Genomic DNA, 25,089 nt, shown 5'->3' with positions numbered 1-25,089 from the left:
TATATTTTAAATAAGGGAATTTGATACATTTTCCATAACAAATATAAGTATGATGCCAAATATTAAACAGCATTTAATATTTTTAAGAAGTATTTTAACATGAAAACTATTTCTCTGTACGATACTTTAGAGTGAACGTCACTTAAAAATATCAACTGTAGCTGTCATTCATTCATTTAATCCAGTGAGATGCTGAGAGACCTCAGCTCTTGTTTATATCCATGAGGATGAAGTGCTCAGCACCTTGCAGAATCTGATCTCTAAAGAACTGAGGATTCCATCAAGTTCCTAAGCAGTGTGATGCTTTCACTAAAAATAATGTCTGAAAACTAGTGGCCCTGGAAACGTATTACTCCCTCTTATATCATGCAATTTAGGGAGGGCAAAATTGACTGTCCATCCTGGGCAGGTATGCCAATTTCCTGCACACTGATTCGGCAACCTGGGAGTGGTGGATTCAGTTCCCACACTCCTAAGTAATTTGTATGTTTGAAAAGGTATAAGTGACAGTGCAACCCATGTTAGGAATTTTAAATGAATTACTTCTAGTTAGTTTAGTATCTCTACTATATTGCATTTACTGAGTTTCAGAAGGTACTGTATGCGCCATCTTGTTCCTAAAAATATCTCCCAAATGACTTGCCAATGAGTCAATGAATAAAAACTCACAGCTGATCTTTTACACCCCAGGGATCTGTAGAGATTAAAATGAAACTTTGGCATTTCAAAGTTTATGCTTCAATCCCCATGACAGCTGTGAGTAGGTAGGATGTTCTAGGGGATAAAGCACTGGAACAGGACTTTTTTCTTACGTGTTTGCCCTTACTTCCTCCTCTTGCTCCCATTTCCCCTACAGCCTGTACTAATGGTGTTGGATAATGATTTGACAATAGATGGTCTGTTATTCCCACAATAGCATAGAAAGAAGGTTAGTGGGGAGGAAGAATGGTCCAGAAGATGGTACTGTGCTAGGCGTCAGAAGACCTGGTTCAGTTCTTGGCTTAGCCTCAGTCGTCATGTGTGACACTGGACTAGTTATGTAATTTATCATGGGAATGATGCTGCTCCGACTCACAGGGGTGTTGTGAGGATAAAATCCATTAATGATTGTAAAGTGTTTAGATACTACCTAAATAACACTGTTGCAGTAGAAGCAGATCGACTTGCAGATTAATCATGTAAATCCAGAAAAATCAATCTTCACTGCACCAGCCGTGATATCTTTTAGACATCTAAAATCTTGAACCTGAGTTTGATGCATCTGAAGGAATCTTTAAACATTTCTCAATTGAAAACAAATGACAAGTGATAGAAAAAATGCAAGATCATGTTGTCTTAGAAACATAGTAACAAATTATTAAAGTAATCATGGGTGTTCTCATTAAAGACAATTGGTTATGTTACCTCTGTTCCATATCGTACATATTTAGAATAAAGATCAAAACACTGAATCATCATAGCCAGAAAATAAGTAAGGAACTTTCCCTATTTAGATTAGTGATAGATGTGTACTTCGAGACATTCAATAGGACAACACACAGTGCATGAAGTTAAGCATATATATATATGTCTTTGAAGGATCAAAGTCTATTTACTAATTTGGATATGCAAAAAAAAATGGATCTACCTATGTTTCATTATCCAAATCCTTACCTAACTTTGGATAATGCTGAACTAAAAGTCTATGTTATTAGCAGGGGCAGCTCTAGGTATTTTGCTCTAAGCACGGCAGGCAGGCTGCCTTCGGCGGCTTGCCTGCAGGAGGTCCCTGGTCCCGCGGATTCGGCGGCACGCTTGTGGGAGGTCTGCCGAAGCTGCGGGACCAGCGGACCCTCTGCAGGCATGCCGTTGAAGGCAACCTGCCTGCTGCCCTTGCGGCGACCGGCAGAGCGCCCCCCGTGGCTTGCCGCCCCCGGCACGTGCTTGGCGTGCTAGTGCCTGGAGCTGCCCCTCGTTATTAGCACTATATTTGACCATAAAATGCAATATTTATAACTAATGAATGGGATCTAATTCTTCTTTTAATTTAATAAGTTTACACCTGGTTTACACTAGTCTCAGAAAGGAGAAGCAATCCCAGTATTCTTAGGTTAAATTTTAACTTTAATTATGCTAATTCTTTTCTTACATTATTTGCTGTATTTACCCACAGATGACTAGAGATCTTTGTATTCTGATAAGCTTGATAACAATTGTTATAATGCTGCTAAAATTAAAAATACCATTTTTATCTTTCCCTCAATACTTTCTTAATGAAGTATTTTTTCTAGAATTATGAATAAAATGATTTTATAATAAATTATTTGTAATACTTTACACTCCTACAGCTTCTTTCAAAGTGCTTTACAAACTTCAAAGATCCACACTAATTGTGGGTGTTTTGAGGTTTGGGTGCCCACATGAGATATCTCTCAGAGGTGCTGAGTGCCTGTAGCCCGTTGGGTGTACAAAAAATAGACGCAACTAAAATTAGTGGACACTTCTGAAAAGTTAAGCCTAATTAATTTTCCTTCTCAACATCTCTCTAATGCAGGATTGTGGTTTCTGCTTTATAAGATGGGGGAAATGGGGCACTGAGAAGCTTCAGGGGATATGCTTCCCGGTCACACGTCAGTGGTGGAGCCGGGAGTAGAAAACAAAGCTCCTGAATTTGCCACTGTACTCGGACCACTGTACGATGCTGCCTTCTTTTATACTGCTAGTTTTAAAATTATAAATCGCCCAGTAGAATGTACCATTTTACTTAATGTATACATCGTTATGCCATTCTACTGAAAAGACTGCAGAATTTTGATAACATCATCAACATAGGATATAATTATTAAAAGGAAATTGTTTTTGTCATAGCTTCTGTAAGGACTGACAAATTCTCTGTAGAGGGAACATGACAGATGCAAAAAACCAAACCCATTATTCAACAAATATTCAGAATAATTTAGATGTAACAAATATAATATGATAGCAAATATTTCTATGCTAAAAAAAAGTGCACCTACTTTGTGGGGAGAATTTTCCTTCTGTACATAATATCTCTCTATATTATTGGTATTTATTTACTTTTATTATGAAATCCCCCCAAATGGCAGGTTAGTACAATATTATGTGTGGCTAGAGCAGTAAATGGTTTCTAATTTTATGGAACTATTAATTGAAAAATCACAAAGATATAAGATAATGCCACAGATCTTTCCCCACGTTTGATTTTAAAAAGTAAAATATCTGCTTGTATGGGGGTGGGTTTCATGTGCATTATAGAAGGTCAAACTAGAGGCACGTTAGGCTAGATAACATGACTGATTGATTCAATTCAGAGTACACTAAAGGACCATGATCTCCTTATGTATTGAAAACCTATTTTTTAGTTTGTGTATATTCCAAAGAGAAAGATTAAATGGGTCTGACATTATAGTTACGTTATCTCCGAAATGTACTTTACCTACTAAAGTCACATTCTTGTCCCTTCATTGTATAAATAAATGGAGCAATACAATCAAAAGTTTACAGTTCCAAAGTTTCATTCTGCATGAATTGTTGTCGGTCTTTATAGAACTTTGGATTTATAGAAAAATTCATTTTTTTAAAGAGGCATGTTTTACTAGGCAGATTGTGAATCTGGTCATCCCAATGATAACCTAATAATGAGCATTGCAGAGAAGCATTAATAGACCGTAAATATTTGAGTTAATTCCTAGGCACTTTAGCCTATGGAACTGTTAATCTAAAAAGTGTGAACACCAGCTTAGCAGTCTGCTGAGAAACTTGACTTTCCATCACAACTTTTGCAAGGGCAGAAGTTATTGCAGCTAATCAAGTTGGGTAAGCGATGAGGCCGAGTGGTTTCCCAGGTGACCTTGGTGCTTTAATGCATTGGAAGGAGCTGACTCTCCCCATTAATAGTTTTGTTTGTGAGAGCTAAAAAGGTGACTTGTAATACTGCTCCTTTTTCCTGATTCCTCCATAATGACATTTTGAACAGGCAGATGATGGCCTTTGATTCAGTATGACCTTCTTAGTTTTAGTGGTTACAGAATGCTTTAAGAGGAACAGTGTACGTGAGAAGAAAGGTACATTCCATACCTAAGCTTTCCCCTGGAGAGCATCTTTGTAAACTTATATAGAAAATCAAGGGTAATTTTTATATATTTTTTATTTTTTTCCTTAACTTTATTATTGCTTGATTATCAGCTAAACTCTTCTGGCCTGATTCCCCTGACCTGTGAAGTCAGTTGAATTAGGCCAGTGTATAACATGTATAAGAGAAAGAAGAATGTGGCTTGTATGTTCTGTTAATAGATCCAGTGTTGCAATTAGATATTCTCAACAGTCTGCAGTCAGCACTTTAGGGTCTTCATCTCCGCACTGTTATAGGGTTCAAATACCAAAATGCCTTTCTTGGGGCTGTCATGCTAGAAATCCTCTTCCATTCTGTTGGAATATCTGTATCCGCTACCGTGCACCATTTTGCACAGAGCTACCTTGCAAAGAATTTTCAGCAGTTAGTTAAATTCTGAGAAAAGCAACAAAGAGTCCTATGGCACCTTATAGACTAACAGATGTATTGGAGCATAAGCTTTCGTGGGTGAATACCCACTTCGTCAGATGTATTCACCCACGAAAGCTTATGCTCCAATACATCTGTTAGTCTGTAAGGTGCCACAGGACTCCTTGTTGCTTTTTACAGATCCAGACTAACACGGCTACCCCTCTGATACTCAAATTCTGTGGTAAAGTTTCATGGAGTTTGGGCCAGGAGGGACCATTTGATCATCCAGTCTGACTGAGCACGATACCTTGTGTTTGATTGAAGCATGAAGCACATCTTCAGGAAAGGCATTCAGTCCTAATTTGTAGACATCAAAAGATAGAGAATCCATCAGTTCCTTTGGTAGTTTTTTCAAGTAGTTAAGCACCTTCTCTGTTTAAAAAAAAAATTGTATCTAATTTCTAATTTGAATTTGTCTGGCTACACCTTCCAGCCACTAGTTCTTGTTATATGTTTTTCTGCTAGAATAAAGAGCTCTTTCGTACCTTGTGTTTTCTCCCTGTGAAGGTATTTATTAGGACTGTCAAGCGATTAAAAAAATTAATCGCAATTAATTGCATTGCTAAACAATAATAGAATACCATTTATTTAAATATTTTGGATGTTTTCTACATTTTCTATATTGATTTCAGTTACAACGCAGAATACAAAGTGTACAGTGCTCACTTTAGATTTATTTTTATTACAAATATTTGCACAGTAATAAAGAAAAGAAATTGTTTTTTTCTATTCACCTAATAAAAGTACTGTAGTGCAATCTCTTTATCATGAAAATTGAACTTACAAATTTAGAATTATGTACAAAAAATAAATGCTTTCAAAAATAAAACAATGTAAAACTTTACAGCCTACAAGTCCACTCAGTCCTACTTCAGGCAATCGCTCAGATAAACAAGTTTGTTTATGTTTACAGGAGATAATGCTGCTTGCTTCTTGTTTACAATGTCACCTGAAAGTGCCAGATGTGCTAAAGATTCATATGTCCCTTCCTGCTTCAACCACCATTCCAGAGAACGTGCGTCCATGCTGAGGATGGGTTCTGCTCGATAACAATCCAAAGCAGAACAGACTGATGCATGCTCATTTTCATCATCTGAGTCAGATGCCTCCAGCAGAAGGTTGATTTTTTTTTGATGGTTCAGGTTCTGTAGTTTCCACATCTGAGTGATGCTCTTTTAAGATTTCTGAGAGCGTGCTCCGCACCTCGTCCCTCTCTGATTTTGGATGGCACTTCAGATCCTTAAACCTTGGGTCGAGTGCTGTGGCTATTTTTAGAAATCTCACATTGGTACCTTTGAGTTTTGTCAAATCTGCTGTGAAAGTGTTCTTAAAATGGACAAGTTCTGGGTCATCATCCGAGACTGCTATAACATGAAATATATGGCAGGGGTAAAAGTAATTTAAGGGACTTACCGGTACGCAGGGCCAGGGTCCTGAGCAAGGTGGGCGGGATGTCAGGTGGAAGGGGCGGGGCCTTTAAATCCCAGGGCTCTTTATATTGCTGCTGGAGTCTGAGGGCTCCTGGCTGCTGCCACTACCCTAGGGCTCTGGCAGTGATTTAAAGGGCCAGGGGCTCCTGGCCACTGCTACCACAGCCAGAGCCCTGGGCTCTTTAAATTGCCGCTGGAGCCCGTGGTAGCAGTAATGGTGGCTGGGAACTCTGGCGCTCTCGCTGTGATATAAAGGACCTGGGGTTTCCAGCAGCAGCCAGCTCCTCTGGCCCTTTAAATCATCGCTGGAATCCTGGGGCTCCCTGCCACTGCCACTACCCAGGGCTCCAGCAGTGGGGCTCTGGCAGCGATGTGGCCACTGCTGGGCTCCAGGGGCCAGGGGCTCCAGCCACTGCTGGGAGCCCAGGGCCCTTGTAAATTGTCGGCCTGGGAAAGCTGTCCCCTGCCAGTACGTCGGCTGTGTGCTGGCTCTTGCAGGTACGCCATACCAGACCATACCACCTTACTTTCATCTTTGTATGTGGCAGAATGTAGGTAAAACAGAATAGGAGACATACAATTCTCCTCCAAGGAGCTCAGTCACAAATTTAATTAATGCATTGTGGGTTTTTTTAATGAGCATCATCAGCATGGAAGCATGTCCTCTGGAATGTGGCTGAAGCATGAAGGGGCATACAAATGTTTAATGTATCTGGCACATAAACACCTTGCAATGCTGGCTACAAAAGTGCCATGCGAATGCCTGTTCTCAATTTCAGGTGACATTGTAAATAAGAAGCAGGCAGCATTTTCTCCCGTAAATGTAAACAAACTTATTTGTCTTAGCAATTGGCTGAACAAGAAGTAGGACTGAGTGGACTTGTAGGCTCTGAAGTTTTGTTTTTGAATGCAGTTTATACAACAAAAAAATCTACATTTGTAAATTGCACTTTCACAATAAAGAGATTGCACTACAGTACTTTTGCATGCAGTGAATTGAAAAATACTATTTCTTTTATCATTTTTACAGTGCAAATATTTGTAATCAAAAATAATAATATAACATGATCACTGTACACTTTGTATCCTGTGCTGTAATAGCAATCAATATATTTTAAAATGTAGAAAAACATCCAAAAATATTTAATAAATTTCAATTGGTATTTTATTGTTTAACAGTGCAATTAATCGCAATTAAATGTTTTCATCGTGATTAATTTTTTGAGTTAATTGCGTGAGTTAACAGTGATTAATCAACAACCCTAGTATTTATGCATGGTAATTAAGTCATCTCTCAGTCTTCTTTTTGATAAGCTAACCATATTGACCTCTTTATGTCTCACATTGTAGGGCGTCTTCTTCAGCTCATGAATCATTTTTGAATGAATTATTTTCTGCACCCACTCCAATTTTTCAATATCCTTTTAAAAAGAAGGACAACAGAACTGTGCAGAATTCCAGTATTGGTCTCGCCAATGCCATATACAGGCATAAAATTCCTTCCTTTTTCCTCTGTTTATACATCCAAGAATCACATTCGTTCTTTTCGGCACAACATTACACTGGTGGCTCATGTTCAGTTGCTAGTCCACCATAATTCCAAGATTATTTCATAATTCTTTCAGTGCTCCAGGATACAGCGCCCCATTTTATAGGTATGACTTGCATTTCTCACTCCTAGGTGTATAACTCTGTATTAAGACACATTTTGTTTGAATCGGTCCAGTTTACCAAGCTATCCAGATCACTCTGTGTGACTGCTCTGCCTTCCTTGGTATTTATGTAATCTTTGTGTAATCTGCGAAGTTTATAAGCAGCAATTTTATATTTACCTCTGGATCATTAATGAATGTTGAATAACATGAGGCCTTATTTTGAACCCTGCGGAATCCCATTAGAAAAACTCCATTTGATGGTGATTCCCCACTGACAACTTCTTTGTGAGATCTGTCAATACGCCAGTTCTCGATCACTTTACTGTGTGCACTGTTGATATGGTATAGTGCTATTTTTTAATCTGAATGCTGTGCAGTATGAAGACTTCCAAAATAGATTTACAGAAGTCTAGGTATATTACAACTATGCAGTTATCTTTCAACCAAACTTGTAATCTCATGAAAAAGTGAAATAATGTTTGCTACTAGAAACAAAATGAGAGATTGTGGCACAAGGTATTGGATGATATACTTATGGTATGTAGACACTATCAGAAAGCAAAATTTGTTTGAATTTCCTGGAATTAAGAACAGCTGGATTAGCAATAATTTCATTTAAACAAAGACTGAGATGAACTCATAGTTCAGGACAATATTATAGCAATTTCCTTTAGGAAGAGAAATGGGAAGAATTAGATCTGCTGGCCTGCACAAGGAAACAATGACTCCTGTGGAATGGGAAGAGGAAAATAGTCATCAGCAATTCATGCAAAGAGGTCACTAATGTGGCTCAGCTGGCAAACAAGAAACCAGGAAAATTGGATTTTGACAAATAGTATTCAGATAAACAAAGCAAAATATTTGGAAGACCAAGACTATCCTGTTTTCATCAGGCTCCAGCAACTGTTCTTTTGCAGGCATGGAAGCAAGGGAATCACAACAGAGGACCCATTGTCAGAGAGATGGCAAAAATCCTTTATTGTATCTGTTCCACAGAAACTCTGGAAGGATGCAGGGCTGCGGCGGGGGGGGGGGCAAGTGGGGCAATTTGCCCCAGGCCCTGCAGGGACCCCCACGAGAGTTTTTCGGGACCCCTGGAGCGGGGTCCTTCACTCGCTCTGGGGGTCCCAGAAAACTCTCGCAGGGCACAGGCCCCTGGAGCTGCTTCTGCTCCAGGTCTTCGGCAGCGGTGGGGGGGGTGTCTTTCCACTCCAGGACCCACCGCCGAAGTGCCCCAAAGACCCACGGTGGGGCCCCTTGCTGCTGAATTACTGCTAAAGTTGGACCCGCTGCCGAAGTGCCGGGTCTTCTGCGGTAATCCAGCGGTGGGAGGGCCCACTGTGGGTCTTCGGGGCACTTCAATGGCAGGTCCCGGAGCAGAAGGACCACTCCCCCCACTGCCGAATTGCCACCGAAGCGGGGACCCCCCGCCGCCGAAGACCACAGGCCCCCTGAATCCTCTGGGCAGCCCTGGAAGAATGGACTCACTTATTGATCAAACAGGTCTTGGTATTTAAACCTTTTAGTTAGCCATACTCATCTGGCTTCATCTGTCTAACAGGAAAGGCTCTTTTTTTAAGTGTGTAATGTTACACAAAGATCCATACAATTTACACCTGACTCAATGACTACTGAGCAAAGTCACTATGCATGGCTACTCATAGTGTCATTGGTAGATTCTAGAAAAGTCCATCCAGGCATTACTTTAAGCAACATGTGACAAATGTTTGTCACATCACTTAGTGCACTACAGGCAGGTGTTCAGATCCTATGATGATGTGCACAGTATAAGAACTTATATATTGAATAGAACAGAAAATACTGCTATCGTAAGAAAAGTCTCAACTAACTAGGTATGCATGTATGGCTAGGATTCAGACTCTGGTATAATGAGATCATCCCTAAGGCCCCAATTCAGCAAATTGTTTAAGCACTTACTTAAGTCCATCCTACTCAGCAAAGTACAGAAGCACGTGCTTAACTTTAATCATATTCTGAAGGATTGCTGAAGTTGTGGAACGTAAGCACATGGCGAAGAGTTTTGCTGAATTCTGATGGACTGCTGAATCAGGTTCTAAATTTGCTAATAGAAGTCAAATTTTAGAATTTCTACATGATGGTCTAAAAAGACATCTTAGATGACAGACTTATGCCACAATAGCATTACAGGTCAGTATGCTCAGCAAATGCCTGTGTTTTCAGCATTGACAAAGTTGGTTTCTTAAGCGAGGTCACAGTGAATGATTACTCCACAGAAAATTCACAAGTGCTTGCTGGTTAATTTGAATTGTACGTTGCAAATGCCCACAAAATACCCATTTTGAACTACTTCTTAAGGTAGCGTCACCACCTACTTTATTATCATTAAAATATTCCCCTGTGGCAATAACTTTATCAAGAAGGGATTTCAAGACCTGGCGCATTATCTATTGAAAAGCAATTTAGTAGTTTCCATTCAGGCAAGGTAGTTTTAAGAAAAACACTGAAGTTTACTCCGAAGGCAATTGCAATCTTCCATAGATCTCAGGATATTATATTACCTTCGTTCTTTTCGAATCAGCAGCATAAGAAGGAAAAAGACTGACATAAATTGGATGTTCGAAGAGCTCTGAAGATAGATATCAGAAAGACTCAAGAGTAAGGAAAGATTTCAGAATTATTTGTTCTTTTCCATCTTAAAGTAAAAGAGAACAAAGCATCAAAGGCATCAGTAGTGAGATGGCTCAAAGTCAGTACTGTATTTCGTATTGTATAAAGCAAATGGTTTGGCACCATCAAAAAATCTAAAGTCCCGTTCTGTGGGAGCAGTACTGGCATTGTGGTCATAAAGATCCTTTGCTCTATAGAAAATAAATATGCAAAATTTACTATACTAGCCACTACACGTTTTATCTGTGGAAGCATTTGGCAGGTAAGTTCTGCAGTCCGTGGTGGCTTAGTCGTGGTTGGTGGACAAAGTTAATGACTTTGACTTGTGCACTCTAGAGTTGGATTCTGCATTCCGTATAGACTTCGATGGAAGTTTTGTTTGTGCAAGGAGTGCAGGGTCAGATAGATGCATGTAATTCATCTTATCAGTTTTATTCTTATGCTTTAAATAAGATGGATGTGATCAGGACCCAGACAAGAAAATTTGTTCTCATCTGATAATCTCTTATTCAAATTCTGCAGTCCACACTGGAGTTTTAGTGGGATTAAAATAAAATATTTTAAAATGTTTGAACTGTAATCTTTTGGGATCTGATTCTGTTCTCAAACTACTTTTACTCTGGAGTTACTCCTGGTTTGTGGTAGTCTAACAGAGTTCAGAATGTGATCCTTTGACTCTGTATATGGATTGGGATAGTGTTTTATTACACTGGAGTTAAAGTGGTTATTAGATATCTCTCTGTATATTGCTTAGGAAGATTTCATACTGGAATGCAAAAAGATAATTACAGAGAACCCAAGAGTAGATAATTTGATACCTACCACAGTTACTGATAGGGACGAAACCCCCTATTGTTAGAATTGGTCAACACAGAAAATAGCAGAAATTCTAAGTTATGACTGCACCATTTATAAAACACTGAACCAAACCTATATACATTATATACAATTCATAACACTAGTTCATTGGAACCTCGCCCGTAGAAATCATCTTTGCTGTTTCTGCTATATTGAAATAAAGTTCTTCAGCAAAATAGGAATATGTGTATGCACACACACACTCCTTGAATGTTTTAGAATATATTGCAGCTATTTATAGGAAAAGACATATAACTCCCCTTCCCCCTTTGTCTGAGAGCTGAGCATTTTGACATTTCTCTCAGTACAAATAGAACTGCTCAGCAAGTCATAGTCATGGGTGCAACTGGGAAATGGCAATTGGAAGATGTTCCTCTGCGTCTCATTTCTCTCATTGATTATTTTACAACAAATGAGCAATTGCTCTTCATCTCCTGCATGACCACTGATAATCAGGGACACTTGTTGATAGTGATTGCAATGGTTAAGTTATATTTCCAGGATTTCGAATACCTAGTAGACTGTTTTCCAACATTTCATTGGTGTTATGCAATTTTTATTTGTACCAGCATGAACATTCAATCAGAGATGTTAGGAAAAGACCTGTTAGATAATCTAGCGCAGTGCAGGAGTGTTCCTTACAGTACATTTCTAAGTGCTTTATCCATAAAATATGGATGGAGAAATAGACATGTAGAAGTTCAATCAGAGATGTTAGGAAAAGACCTGTTAGATAATCTAGCGCAGTGCAGGAGTGTTCCTTACAGTACATTTCTAAGTGCTTTATCCATAAAATATGGATGGAGAAATAGACATGTAGAAGTTCAGGGAATATTAAATACCTGTTTGGATACTGTAGGAGTGTATTTGACTAAAAAAAAAATCTCTCTCTCCTTTTGTGGCTCTTGGTCCTTTTATTTCCCACTTTCCCCAGAATCTGCCCTTTCCTGCTTCCCTTTCACCTTGCTATGACCTAGGGGAAAAGATTATTTTTTAATAATGATGCTTTTCGATCTTAGCATTGTGTTGCACTTGTGGGACACAGGCCCAATCTTTGTTATAAATTTTCCCCCCTACTGTGGGATTCAGTGTCTACAACAGCATAGTCTTGTAGTGTAAATAGGACCGAACCCTGTTTTAGTTGTGTTCCCCAAGGTATGGATTCCAAGGCTCGAGCACACTTCAGGAATAGGTTGGAAAATGTGACTTAGTTCTTTCTACACTGCAAGATCAAACCATTTTTTCAAATTTCAAGCACTATGGTGTACCTCAAAACACTAAATTTTCACACTGCAGACAGGGCTTTAGTCGGCCTGTCACCGTTTCTTTGCTACACTGAGCTCACTCTTTGACTAACCAGGTTTCGTTACAGTCAATAGAGATCCCGTTTCATTCAGATGGGCCAAAGTTGGTGGGAGCAGCACAGTGATAGGAGTTAATGGTGGTGGTAGTAGGGGGAAGTGATTTGGGGGTTGGGTTTTTTGGGGGGGATGGGATTGAGAGGGGGGTTGCAAGTGAGAACTGATGCTAGTGAAATGGGACATTTGGAGGTACTACTAACAGAAGTGGTGGGGCAGTTCAGGGATTGTTTCAGGAACCTGAGAGGGCAGCAGTGGAGGGTTTGGGTCTGAAAGAATCTTAAAACTTGGTGGTTAAAGAGTCAGATAACATTTTTCTACTGTTTTGCCCAGTCTAGTTTAAGTGTGTGAAAGTGGGGTTTCTATCGGTCCCCTTGGGGGAAACTTTCACAGTCTAAAAAATCTTCTCTTGATTTCATTCCCATGTACACCAAATCAGGATTCTCCATTCAACAGTGGGTTTCTGTTTGCCTTTCCCACAAATGTGTAGGGTTGTAGTCCCTAATAACTAAGCTGCAAGTGCTAAATGCTCCTTTCCCATGGAAAAACAATGATCAAAAATCTGCAACATGTGTGCAGCTTCCTGGAAGAGACAAAGGGCACAGACGTCAAACACTAAGGATTCTTGGAAAAATCGGGCTCCCTCCTTGAAAATCCTGGGGCATCCTATGGAAATCCCACCCTGCTGCAGTACTTCCCCAGAAACTACGCTACCAGTTCATTTTCTCTGCTTCATGAGCCTGGTATGTTCTCCACCTACCAAGAGAGCTAAAAGGAATGGATGGGGAGATTATATGCTGCTTGAAGCATCATTAACTCTTGTGTGGGTTTCAGCCAGAAGAGAAGAAAATGCCATGTAGTGCGTAGGTTAACAGAGAAGAGTATCTGTAGCCTCCTGGGAAGCATACTCCTGATATTCCATTTTCTGTTGGTTATATTGCCACTCCTCTTTCCTCTCTTTTATTTATTGCCACACTGCACAACAGAGGAGAGCATATGGCCCCAAGCAAACCCCCTAGTAAAATCAGTGAGGGGAAGTTCACAGCTCCGTGGGTGCTATTGCGTCAATCTGTCTGCGGACTCAACAAGATAACCATGCATCAGTTTACACTGTCCAGGCTATCTTCTCAACCAGGAGAGCTAGAAACTTTATGTTAATAAAAGCATAGATTCTGGATAATACGGTACAATCTCTCCAAAGACCCTAAATCAGCAATTACATCTGCATTTCAGTGAACATGGAGGAACAATGTCCCAGTTAATAATGCAAACAGGATGAAAATAGTTATTTTAAAACTGCATAAAATCAAAATTTTGGGGGAAACAAGTCAGCTGTGTTTATTCTCTCTGTGCCCAGCAGACATTTTGTTTCTTTGTCTGAGAAATCATAGGAAAGCACGTATTGTGCGTGAATTAAAACAGCAGATCGTACACTGTATGAGAGAGAAATGGAGCATTTTAGGTTCCTGTTGAGGTTGAGATATTTTTATGTTGTCTGGAGTCAAATCAGTATTCTCTGTCAAGAATTGCTGCACAGCCATCATTTGTAATGAGAACAGTAAGCCTAAATCCTCGCCTATGGTGTTGAAAATTTTCCTCTAAATGCTGAACCCTTTGGAGTGGTGGTATTATTTGTAAGTGTTCATATGGAGGGGCGTGTGCATAAATATGCATACACATTATTCTCATGTATTCAGGATACAGTGCAGCCATGCATGTTATTCTAAGAAATGGAAGTCTCTGGGAAACAGGTAGTTGTTGCACATATACAGTATGAAAACTGTAGGTTAGATTGGATTAAACATCGTGTTTCTGCAAATGCTGTGCTGTTTATGAAGTGTTGCTCTGGGGGATTTGTAACCCCCTGTAGTATAGTGGTCATATTTGTTGATTAAATAACCGGACAAACATGGCACAAACACTACCCTTATGCGGGCATTCCTATCTGGGGAACAGGGACCATGGGGAGTTTCTCTGTGCTTGTTCCTAGTCCTCTCAGGGGGACTAATTTGTTCCCAAACTGAACTGGCAGGAGACTAGCCCACTAACCACACAGACTTTGTAAGATCCATTCAGATATCAGGACATAGAGAGGAAGCAGGACTGCCTCTGTGGAAGCCAAGTGTCTCTGCACTGCTCCATTGGCTATCTGGTCTCCTATGGGTATCATGACTCCATGCAGTCTCCAGTGTCACTACTCCAGGATCCTCCACCCTCCATCCTATTTGGGACTATGGGGTTGGCAGACGTGATCTAATCTGATCAGAGGGAACTGTTTGATCGATTTCTGCTTGGAAATTCATTAACGGAGCCAACCATACTGTTTCTTTGTCTTCTTTCTTCCTCCAGCCCATTCACCTAAAGCTGCAAAGTCCATACACCAGGAAGGGACTTTCCACTTGGCTGAGGTTGAGAGAAAGATATGAGATGGGGAAAAGGGGCTTTTCAATCTCATTTTACACTCTCCACTTCAGAGGTTAGCCTGCAGTCCGCTCTTTGCTCTTTTCTGAAGTTACAGCCAGTTAAGTATGTTAGCAAGTGAGAAAAGAAGTGAAGTATGTTTGCACAGGGTTATTTAACACTGCTATTGAAAAACTTGGATGTCAGTTCTGTTTTCACTGCAATAATTGCATATGTGATATTTTTTTAAAATTACAAGTTTTCCATAATTTTTTTTAAAATGTGGGAGCCTAATTGTTGATGCCCATGGCTAAACTCTCTATCTTTGTTGTGTGAGTTCATCAACATGGGATTTTGAATGTATACTTTTATCTCTTTGGTTGTTATAATTTCATACATTTGGAGGAGATTAACTTCTTATTTGTCTAATTTTTCTCTGCATGATATTCTAGAACAAAGACAGGGAGAAATAAATTTTGAATTCAATTTTCTATATAAAATGTAAGAAACCTTGAAAGATGTATTACGTTACCTGGGCCTTGATTAGTACAGTACAGCTCCACAGTCGGGTTATTAAATACGGGTGGTGATGACAATAGCAGACTTATGGAGATTAGAGCCCATATAAGCTTTCTCCAAAAGGTTACATAAAAACTCATCTAAAAATTCTAATCTTAACAGTATTAAAATTACTGTTATTGTTCCTATATCCGATAGCCTTTGAATTTATTTGATTTGATTAATCTCCGTCCTACGTGAGCGTCTTTGCATATACATATGTGAATTCCTTTTAACATACATTGATATATGTGCATGAAAATATTGATTCTACTTAGTTCCACCAAGTGGATATAGTTTTAGGGCCTTGAACATTCTTTATGTGAAGAGAAAAGACAAGTACTACTTGTGTGTGCCTTGCTATTTCCATCAGTATGACATTCTGTAAAACCCAGTAGTTGGACTCAAGCTTACCATCCAGTTCTCAGGTGAGCAGATGGAGGGTGGGGGAGAAATATTAAGCTTGCAGTTTGGGTAATAATAGAAACAATGACATTTTAAAGCTCATGCAGCTGTCACTTAAACCTCTTTATTGTCAAATTCATTTGTCTCACCCCTGCCTCTGTGTAGAACAGCAAAATACTCTAGGCAGGACAATGTTAAAAACTGGATTCTTATTCGGATTTACTTTGCAAAACCACATACAGTGGTAATGCAGGTTGATTTCAGGTCATCATGCTTGGGTCACGAGTGATTCCCCAGGATGCTGCATCAGAGCCCTCATTACCAGTGGAAAGAATGCCTGCAGGAAGCTCAGAGTTTTTTGTGAGCAGGACTACAAGCTTCTGTAATGTAGTAAGAGTCAAATTCACCACTGGCACATTTGGTTACAGCTTTTTTGAGTCAGAGTTTGGGGTGGATGTTTTACCACCCCTGCGGTTATCTGTGGAAGGATCATATGTAGTCTTTCATTTTTTCTTGGATTATAAACTCTTAACTGGAAAGCTCTCAATCCAACCGTAACTCTGGCATTCTTGCTCCCAATTCCTCACCTGGGAACAAATTCATTTTCTCAGTTGTCTCTTCCCTCTATAAATAAATAGTTGCTCCTGCTCTGAGCTATTACTCACCGTTGGGCACACTCTAACTACAGCATATAAAAGAGCATCAGCACAGGCTGAATGTAAGTGGGCCAGACCACTATGGAACACATTAGGACCAGATTTTCAGAAGATCTCAGCACTCTTCAGTTTCCATCTTGCCACTTCAGTTTAGGACCTGACTGGGAGCTGAGTGCTTTTGAAAATCTGGCCCTTAAAGTCAGTCAGACTAAATTTTGCATTTTGTTTGAGGGTTTGTTTTTTTTAAGTTTTAGTTTGCACTGTCAGGTAAGAGCCAACCTCAAAGAAAATGTCTCCACCACAGATTGATCACCTTTCTCTTCTCTAGAGAGCGTGGTGTGAGTGCAATTTCTGCACTAGTAAAATGCTAAGAAAATTGGTAATGTGGGTTCAGAATGAGCCTCAAAATTCCAGTTCTGAAAAAAATGGAATTTAAATTTATCATCCCAGGACATCCTATTGTTATTTCTGAAGGAATAAATAGCATCCAGCCATATGATTCTTTTTTCATGATTACATTTCTCTAAATTCCTTCTAACTCAATACATTTCCATTATGTCACTGTTTTTCAGCAAGCAGCAGTTTGATAGGGCACTCTGTGAATCTCTTACTCAGAATCTTGTAACCAATGTGTATAGGGTTGGCCTGCCAGTATTTTACAGAGATAACTATAGTGATCAGGAAGTAATTCTTTCCTCCTTGAAAGAACAAGCAGCATCAAGGGAGATGAACTCACACCCCAGTTCCAAGCACCCTGAACTTTGCTGAAGTTCTGATTTATAGCTAGACGTTGTGCCTACTCCTTTCTCTAAAACATGCTGAACCAGATGAATTGAACCTTAACCCTGAACTTAGGGAAGTTCAGCTCCAGTTCCAAATGTAAGCCTTGCTGCTAAGGCCAATCTCCAACTAAAAGGTCTTCCTGACAGAGCATAGTAGTAATTTCACTCTGATACATTGCCTCAGATTGAAACTCTCTGAGAGAAAATGCATAGTTAATGCAATGGCTACAGTACATTTTTCTTCCAGTGGTAGAGTCACCGTTTTTTCAAACGTGTTTATTTTCATTGTTGTTCTCCGAGGACAGTAAGTCCATTCTACTGAACAGCAAGGACAGTTACTTTAGACCTCTGAAATTGTATACCTTTTGTTTCACAGATTTCTACAGCTCTATGCCGCAGAGCTATGGAATTCAACACTGTGTTCCCTAAAGCTTATAATTGGACTGCCTCAGACATGATACATATAATCTCCAAGCCATTTGACCCCTATATTGTTATGTGCGGTCAGGTAGGTCAATGCAAGTTTCGGGTGACCCTATCATGTGACTGAGATCAGAGGTCAGCAACTCCTAACTGTTCAGCTGTCAGGGTAGCCCTTTCATCACCATTGTTATGTAACTGACATGCTGACAAATAGACCTGGGTATAAAATTGTTCTCAGCATTCTACCTGATGGCCTTAAACCTTAATTGGTGGCTGTAAATTTTCACATGTTAACAGCTACTGTGACCAGACAAGTGCCTGGAGCGAAGGGAAGGATAAAATTAGGCCTATCATAATTTGTTAAAATGTTAATGTCATAATGAACACCCACCTGGTTAAGTGGATAAATGCTTTCTCTTTACAAAGCTTTCCCTAACCCCACTGTATCATGTCAGGCATTTTTATCCTCACACCTTTCGATTTACCATGAAAATATAGTACAAGATCATTTATTTTAATGGCAGATGTTACAGTTTTGATACTTTCTAAGGAATTTATCCCACTTCGCCATCTATGATCAAAGATGAAGGACATTGTCCATTGTCCAAGCTCATTCTTTACTTAAAAGCCATCCTTTTCATGTTCTTTATCAAGCAGATCAGTCTGTTTGGCAAATCAGATTTAGTTTTCTTTCTATGACATCTTAAAATAAAAATGATAAAAGATTGCATGTTGTGATTGCAAGTGACATCAGCTGATATACTTAGATGAGATGCAAGGCCAAAGAACTGATCACTGTCAGACATTTGAAAAGTCTGGATTTTTTTAAGGAATGTAAATTTCAGTGACCTGGCCAAATTTCAGCTTGGATAATTACTTCTAGTTTATAGTAGTCTCTCTGCAGCTTCCATTGGATATGACATTTTTCTTGTTACCTTGGGCCATTGTTAGGGTTGCTGTTTGCTGGTAAACATTTAGGGTGAAATCATGGGCCTGTTGAAGTCAATGGGGTTTTGTCATTGACTTCAATAGGGCCAGGATTTCAACCCTGATGCTTACCACCCCAGAAATAGCTGCATTATAATGGCAAGAGAGGCATTTTGTGTGCATGTAATTATTGAGGTTTACTCACCTGAGTAATCTGTACTCACATTACTATTCTCACATTTTTCTATAGGGTTGAGCACATAAATATATATAACTCGAGAGAAATGCAGTCTCTGGTAAAATGCTAAAATAGCTAAGGATGTGGGTTCAGAATGAACTAGAATAATCTTAAAAGTCAGTGGAACTATTCATCTGTCATAATTACTCAGGAGAGGAAAGATTTGAAGGCTCAGGACCTAGGCCACAATCCTGCAAGGGGAACTGTGTATATAGATGCCTATACTTGTGCAGAGTCCTGTTGAACTCAGTTGGACTCTGTGCTGGCTCAGTTGTTCAGCCATGCAGACCTCTTTGCATGGGCAGGACCCAACTTGGTAAGATCTCTGTGAATCTTCATGCTGTCTAAAGAGAACATTATTATTCAGAACAGTGTACATGTTAGAAATGTTAAATCATTTTAATCAAGGTTGATGCATGCACATGTCTTATTGGGGAATTATAGTATAACAACCCATTTCTTTGCAAATCTCTAATGATTCTACTGACATACAAATGTTGCATATGAATGCTATATTTTCATCTAGGCATCTACCCAGCCTCCATTTGTGCATGTGAAAAACTTCCTAAGGATGTACGTTCACTTCTGCTTTAAAAATTCTAACACCTTTGCACACACAGTGTTGAAATTTGCATCCTGAAAACTGAATAGAATAATTGGAATTCAAGTGTGCAAATTCAATTACTTTAAAAGTTCTAAAACCTGCTCATGTGCAAGTGCATACACAGCTGTGGATACCTGCGGACTATGGCCAAATGTACATGGCTATGCAGTTTGGCATGTGCACAAGTGAATGCCATGAGCTGAAAATCAACCCTATACACACATCGTCAGCTGGCTTTATTCAACTAGTATAGCACTTAAGCATGTAGCTCAGGCCCTCAGAGTCTGATGTTCTAAGGTGCTGAGCACCTGCAGCTCTTATTGAATTCAAAAACAGGCCCTTGCAGTTTGGTGTCCTTTTGCTTGGAAACGGTCTTATTGACTTTTTACCTGTGCCACTGTTTTATAGAAGCACAGTTCTATGAGATAGGTATATCTCCATGTTTTGTTTTGTTTTATGTTTTTATTAGACAATATCTTTAGCCCAGTGTGTCACCGACAGAGCACGCTGTGGTGTCCAATATTTTCCATTTCTATGTGTGTTAAAGGGGTGGCTTTAGTGTTTCTAGAGAAAGCAATAGAGATAATAACTAATAATAGGGCTTTCAATCTGTGCATCTTAAAGCACTTTTCAGCATTAAGGATCCAGGTATAACTGCAATTCTCTGGAGTGTTTAAGTGAATACTTACTGCTCTGGCAATGATGGATGGGGGTGAGGGTATTAGCTCCCATATAAAGCATAATACCTCCAGGGATGTAGTACGTGTCCCCCTCAATTATCCCCTTTTGCACTTATTGGTACATGGTGGGGACAAGGCCATCACCTTGCCCCCCGTTTTGCCACACCAACCCTTATCTGGTCCCCACCACTGTTTGCACTCTTGAGCAAAGTCAACCAAATTAGAGCTACCTCCTGTGGGCTGGGAGGCAGGGAATAGACTCACTGTGCCCTCTCCCCATTCTAGTTACCCTGTGCAGGGTGAACCACTCTTAAGTGCCTACACTTCTGTGGGGTAGATAAACGTGTTACTAGAAGCCAGGAGTCATATCTCACAATTCTGCAATTGCATTAATCACATACTTCCATAGCACCCACGTTTTTATGCATGTGATCCTAGTCTGCATACTTGAACAGAAAAGTATTTGCTTAAAATAAGAGTATGTAAGAATATTGATACTTATTCCTTATTCGCTGCAAAACTTAGGGGAAAGAAAGAATACTGTTTTTAAAATCAATGGCTAGCACATTACTGTAAAATCTATCGATTAAAAACACGAAGTATAATGTTAGTCATTTAGTCTGTGGAATGATGCAATACTGAAATAAATTTATCCTTTGACTTTTGCATTAACCTTTTATTGACTGCTTGCATACCCATAATTAACACACACTTTAGCTAAAGTGGTTAATTTTAGCATCATGATCAGTGTCCTCTAATGTAGCTGACATCCTGATCATCAAAATGTAAGTGCAACCCTAAAGATGATAACTAGGGAAATATCTGTTTTAGTGAATTTGTACTTGCCCATAGTGAGATTAGCCACCATCTTGGTGAAACAAACACTCTTATAAAAATTGTATATTATTGTTTAATTGAATTGTTATGAAAGGAAAATTAGTTGGTAATATTAATAAGCAAAAGAGATTTCCTATTGTATGCCCATAGCCAGGATCAAAACTAGTTGAATATGGTGGGAGAGAGGTAATGAGAATGTAGATCAGTGCACAGTGAATTGTAATCAACTGCTACTTCCAAATGGACATTGTAATTGAAACTGGGATGGTTTTGGTTGTATTGATGAGGGCCTGGGGAAGGTGAGGCTTTGGAAACGTGGACACCTTCCACACGTTTATAGGTACTAGTCATTTATATTTTAAAATGTCCTTCTTCCTCTTTGGTGGATTTTTATTACCAGTGGGCTGGAGGGCCACTTTGGCGCTAAGCTGATGTGTTGGAAATATACTGCAGCTGTTGGTCAGTCAGCCTTCTGTGAGCAGGATATGAAAGAATCCAAGATTCAGTAGCTCTGCCTGATCTAGATAAAAGAGGGATTCTTCTTCACCAGCATGTACCTATATAGTCCTCATCCCCGCCACCCTATCTCGTCCAGTCACCTGGGGGGGAGGGGCAGGATGAATCCGTATCCCAAGGCTGACCTGGTCTGCCGCTGCAGTTAAAAGCACCTCCTTGGCTCTCTAGCCCTTAAAGGGGCACACACCTTTTTGAACAAGCCAGATAACAGCCCCCTCCCCTTTCACTTAATGTGCAGTGAGGTCATTCAGCAGGGATTGCCTAGTTCAGCATCTCACTCATCCTATCTATAAACCCATGACATTCCCAGCCTGCTCCATGCAGTACATATTGTTCCAACTTACTCTCTTTTGAGGGGTTGACCTTTTTTGGTTACTCAAATTTCAACCACCAAATATAATCCTCAGCCTAAACTTTTTACTCCTCACCAAGTTTGGGTGTTCCTAGGGTTTCCCTAACAGCACCTCCTTTGTTGTAGATCCTAACTCCTCCTGCCTCTGGGAGGCTACACAGGCATTGAAAGGTGATGTGTGTTCCCTCCCAAAGAATTTAAAGTGATTGTTATTAATAAATTGACTTTTGCTAAAGCACATAATATGCCTGGCAATCTTTACTAGCAGAGCCTCTTGATGTGTCAGCTGTAATAATCTCTACATGGTTTAATTTATCCACTTTTAGATTGAAATGCTTACACTGGAATATCTTATACTACCCAGCAAATTGAGCATGTTATTTTGTGCCGAGACCGAAAATAAAGCAAGATTTTAAAAGCCTTACAGAGTTATGCTTTAATTAGTTTCAGCTTCTCTTGCATATTAATTTTCTCCTGTTCCTTTATATAATTTGGAAAATGTCTTCAGAACATGATGGCACAATCAGTTAAGTACCTCTCAGAACACATACACTAAACTGCATTTGCTCTAACAACTGTTATAAAGCAGCCTGCAAAGCAAATCCTCTGTTATTCTGTACAGTGCAGCTTATCAATGCAAACAGTTTAATATTTATGCTAAGAAGATTGTCACAAGTAGCTTCTGTTCCTTTAATTCTTGTTTTAAATAAATAATGAGAACATTTAAACACATTACTCTTCTCAGGGCCCTGAGGTCTGCTAATCTGATTATTTATGGAGTGATGTGCTACATAATAGTACTTAGTGCATGTTAACAGATGCTATTATCAGGGGCTGATGTGGAGAGCTGAAGATATATTGGAATGTTATGTGTTAATACTGTCCTTGTAGTGTAATGTACGATGGATTGAGTGCACAGGATGCCGCAATTAACCGCACACCAACATGGGTGTAAAGTTGAAGTATGTTTTCTCATGGGTATTACACTGCCATTAATAATTCCCAAGAGAAGAAGACATCTTTCATTTGGGAACATTCTCTTTCAGAAGTCCTCGAGAGGGGGCCAGGAAGTTATATTTGTTGATCTTGTTCATTTTGCAGAGCTGAAAGATACCTGAGTGGTATAAAGGCCCTTGAAAATAAATTGCATTTTATATTTTTTAAATAATTAAAGACTTCTATTTATATTTTGCATACAACATATAATTTTGTATATTTCTTACTGGGGATAAAACAGTTAATTTCTGTCTACGTGATCTGATGTTTCTTGTAAATAAATGAATTAATCTCCTGTACATATGAAGTAATAGTATTTGGCACTTTTCATCATCATAATGCTTTACAGACATTAGTTAATTAATCAGCAAATGGTAAATAAAAAAAGTCACTGAATTGTTACAAATTTTCTAATGCAGTGCAAATAAGTGGCAGCCTGTATTACAAACTAATCTTAAGAGATGTGACTGTTGCTACTCATAAAACTTTCCTGTGCTGGGCTGCAATTTAGCTGCATATTATAATTAGAGTTCACTAGTATTGATGAATAATCCATTTAATAAAAAACACTGTAATTTAAAAGTTTTCTCTGGGGACTAACATACACTAACATCTTAATTTAATTTTATTGAAGTTTTGCCTACCTATCCATCAGTGGAAATTGTTATTAGTTTCCATTTGCATATATCTTTATACAATTTTCCCTTTTTACATTGTCTTTTTCAGAGCAAAGGAGGCTTATACACTTGTAAATCTCTAGAATCTACAAAGCCAGTCCTGCTTCTGTAATATTGTTTAATCTATCCCCCAACCTTAATGCAGTAAATTCAGTTTAATCTTTCTCAATAGTCTAGTAATACACTGAAAACCCACAAACATTTAAATCTGATAATAGTTTAATCACGTACTTTAAATCGTGATAATAGTTTAATCACTGGTTTAAATAACAGCTGAAATAATGAAAAAATAATTCACCATAAAAAGGTATGCAAACCGAATTTTCTCTCTGATTGGCTTTCTAAGAAATCCCTCTAGATAACGCAAAGCTTATAACAGAAAACACGGCCGCTTCTCTGTAAGTTAACAACCCATTTTGTCCACAGATTTGTTCTCTCTCTCACTCTGTTTGTTTATCTTAATGGACTAATATACCTTTCTGGGAGTTTGGTTTCTTGACATTCCTTCTCTTAAAAGTAATACTTTGTTCATCTTTTTTTTTTTTCAGATGCCAATGCCAACTTGCAATGAATTTGCCAGAAGAGCAAAAGCCAAAGTGCCATCCCCTCTGGAAGGATGATGATCCCAGTATGCCTCTGCCTTATGATCTTGAAGAAGTCATTGCTAACCTGCAAACTCTGCTTGAGTAGATAGAGCACTAGAAGATGTGCTCCCAGTTCAAAATGACCAGTGCTCCACTTTTCATCCTTTTGAAAAAAATGTAGTCAAGATGGAATAAATCTCTTAAATTCTCTTATCCTTAAATCATATGAGTTATTTTGTCTTCTCTGAATGCAGATATATGCTTTTTACCCTTTTTATGCCCTTTATAACTGGATTATGGTTCATAGCTACGGTTTTAGTGATTGCCACAAAAAAAGAGGACTAAGCATCAAAATATGAGATCTTAAAAGTAAGGTTGTTTGTGATCTGTTTTGAAATAATATTCCAGAAAAGCCAGCAGTTCCATGCTGGACTATACAGGACTATCCTGAATAAAAGAGTGCTAATTTTCTTTAATTTACATTGTATTCTAAATTAAACTGGTTTATTTCCTGAAGTCATATAACCAAAATGTGTAACATTCATTGCTTGACATTGCTACCAAGAAGGGCATTATTCTATTTAAAATCATAGTGAGGCCAACTCTACACTAGGTGCACTTTGCCAGGATAGCTATACCAGTATACTGTACTGGGAAAACACTCCGACTGTAGACTCAGCTCATATGACATTGTTGGCATTACTGAAACTTGGTGGGATAATACACACGACTTGAATGTTGGTGTGGATGGGTATAGTTTGCTCAGGAAGGATAGACAGGGGAAAAAGGGAGGAGGTATTGCCTTATATATTAAAAATGTACACACTTGGACTGAGGTGGAGATGGACATAGGAGATGGAAGTGTTGAGAGTCTCTGGGTTAGGCTAAAAGGGGTAAAAAACACGGGTGATGTCGTGCTGGGAGTCTACTACAGGCCACCTAATCAAGTGGAAGAGGTGGA

At 39.1% G+C, this 25,089-nt stretch overlaps 1 protein-coding gene across 2 annotated transcripts in view; it reads left to right on the top strand.

Annotated features, from left to right (window-relative positions):
* FTO (FTO alpha-ketoglutarate dependent dioxygenase) overlaps nt 1-24,713 on the top strand; it is a 335,810-nt gene extending 311,097 nt beyond the window's left edge. The window contains exons 9-10 of one of the 2 annotated variants that reach the window (XR_004002860.1): nt 17,671-17,802; nt 24,093-24,177. Coding sequence is in view for 1 of the 2 variants with exons in the window: in XM_030582220.1 (XP_030438080.1) it covers nt 24,093-24,234 (142 nt within the window). In the remaining variant the exon portion in view is untranslated. Of the gene's footprint in view, nt 1-17,670; nt 17,803-24,092 lie in introns of both variants that reach the window. The other variant, XM_030582220.1, reaches the window with a different exon arrangement.
* Nucleotides 24,714-25,089: the final 376 nt, after the last annotated feature.

Source organism: Gopherus evgoodei, chromosome 12 (genome assembly GCF_007399415.2).
Source record: "Gopherus evgoodei ecotype Sinaloan lineage chromosome 12, rGopEvg1_v1.p, whole genome shotgun sequence".
In the NCBI taxonomy this organism is placed as follows: Eukaryota; Metazoa; Chordata; order Testudines; family Testudinidae; genus Gopherus; species Gopherus evgoodei.
Note: the sequence above shows the minus strand (reverse complement) of the source record. Positions and strands in the feature narration are given on the sequence as shown.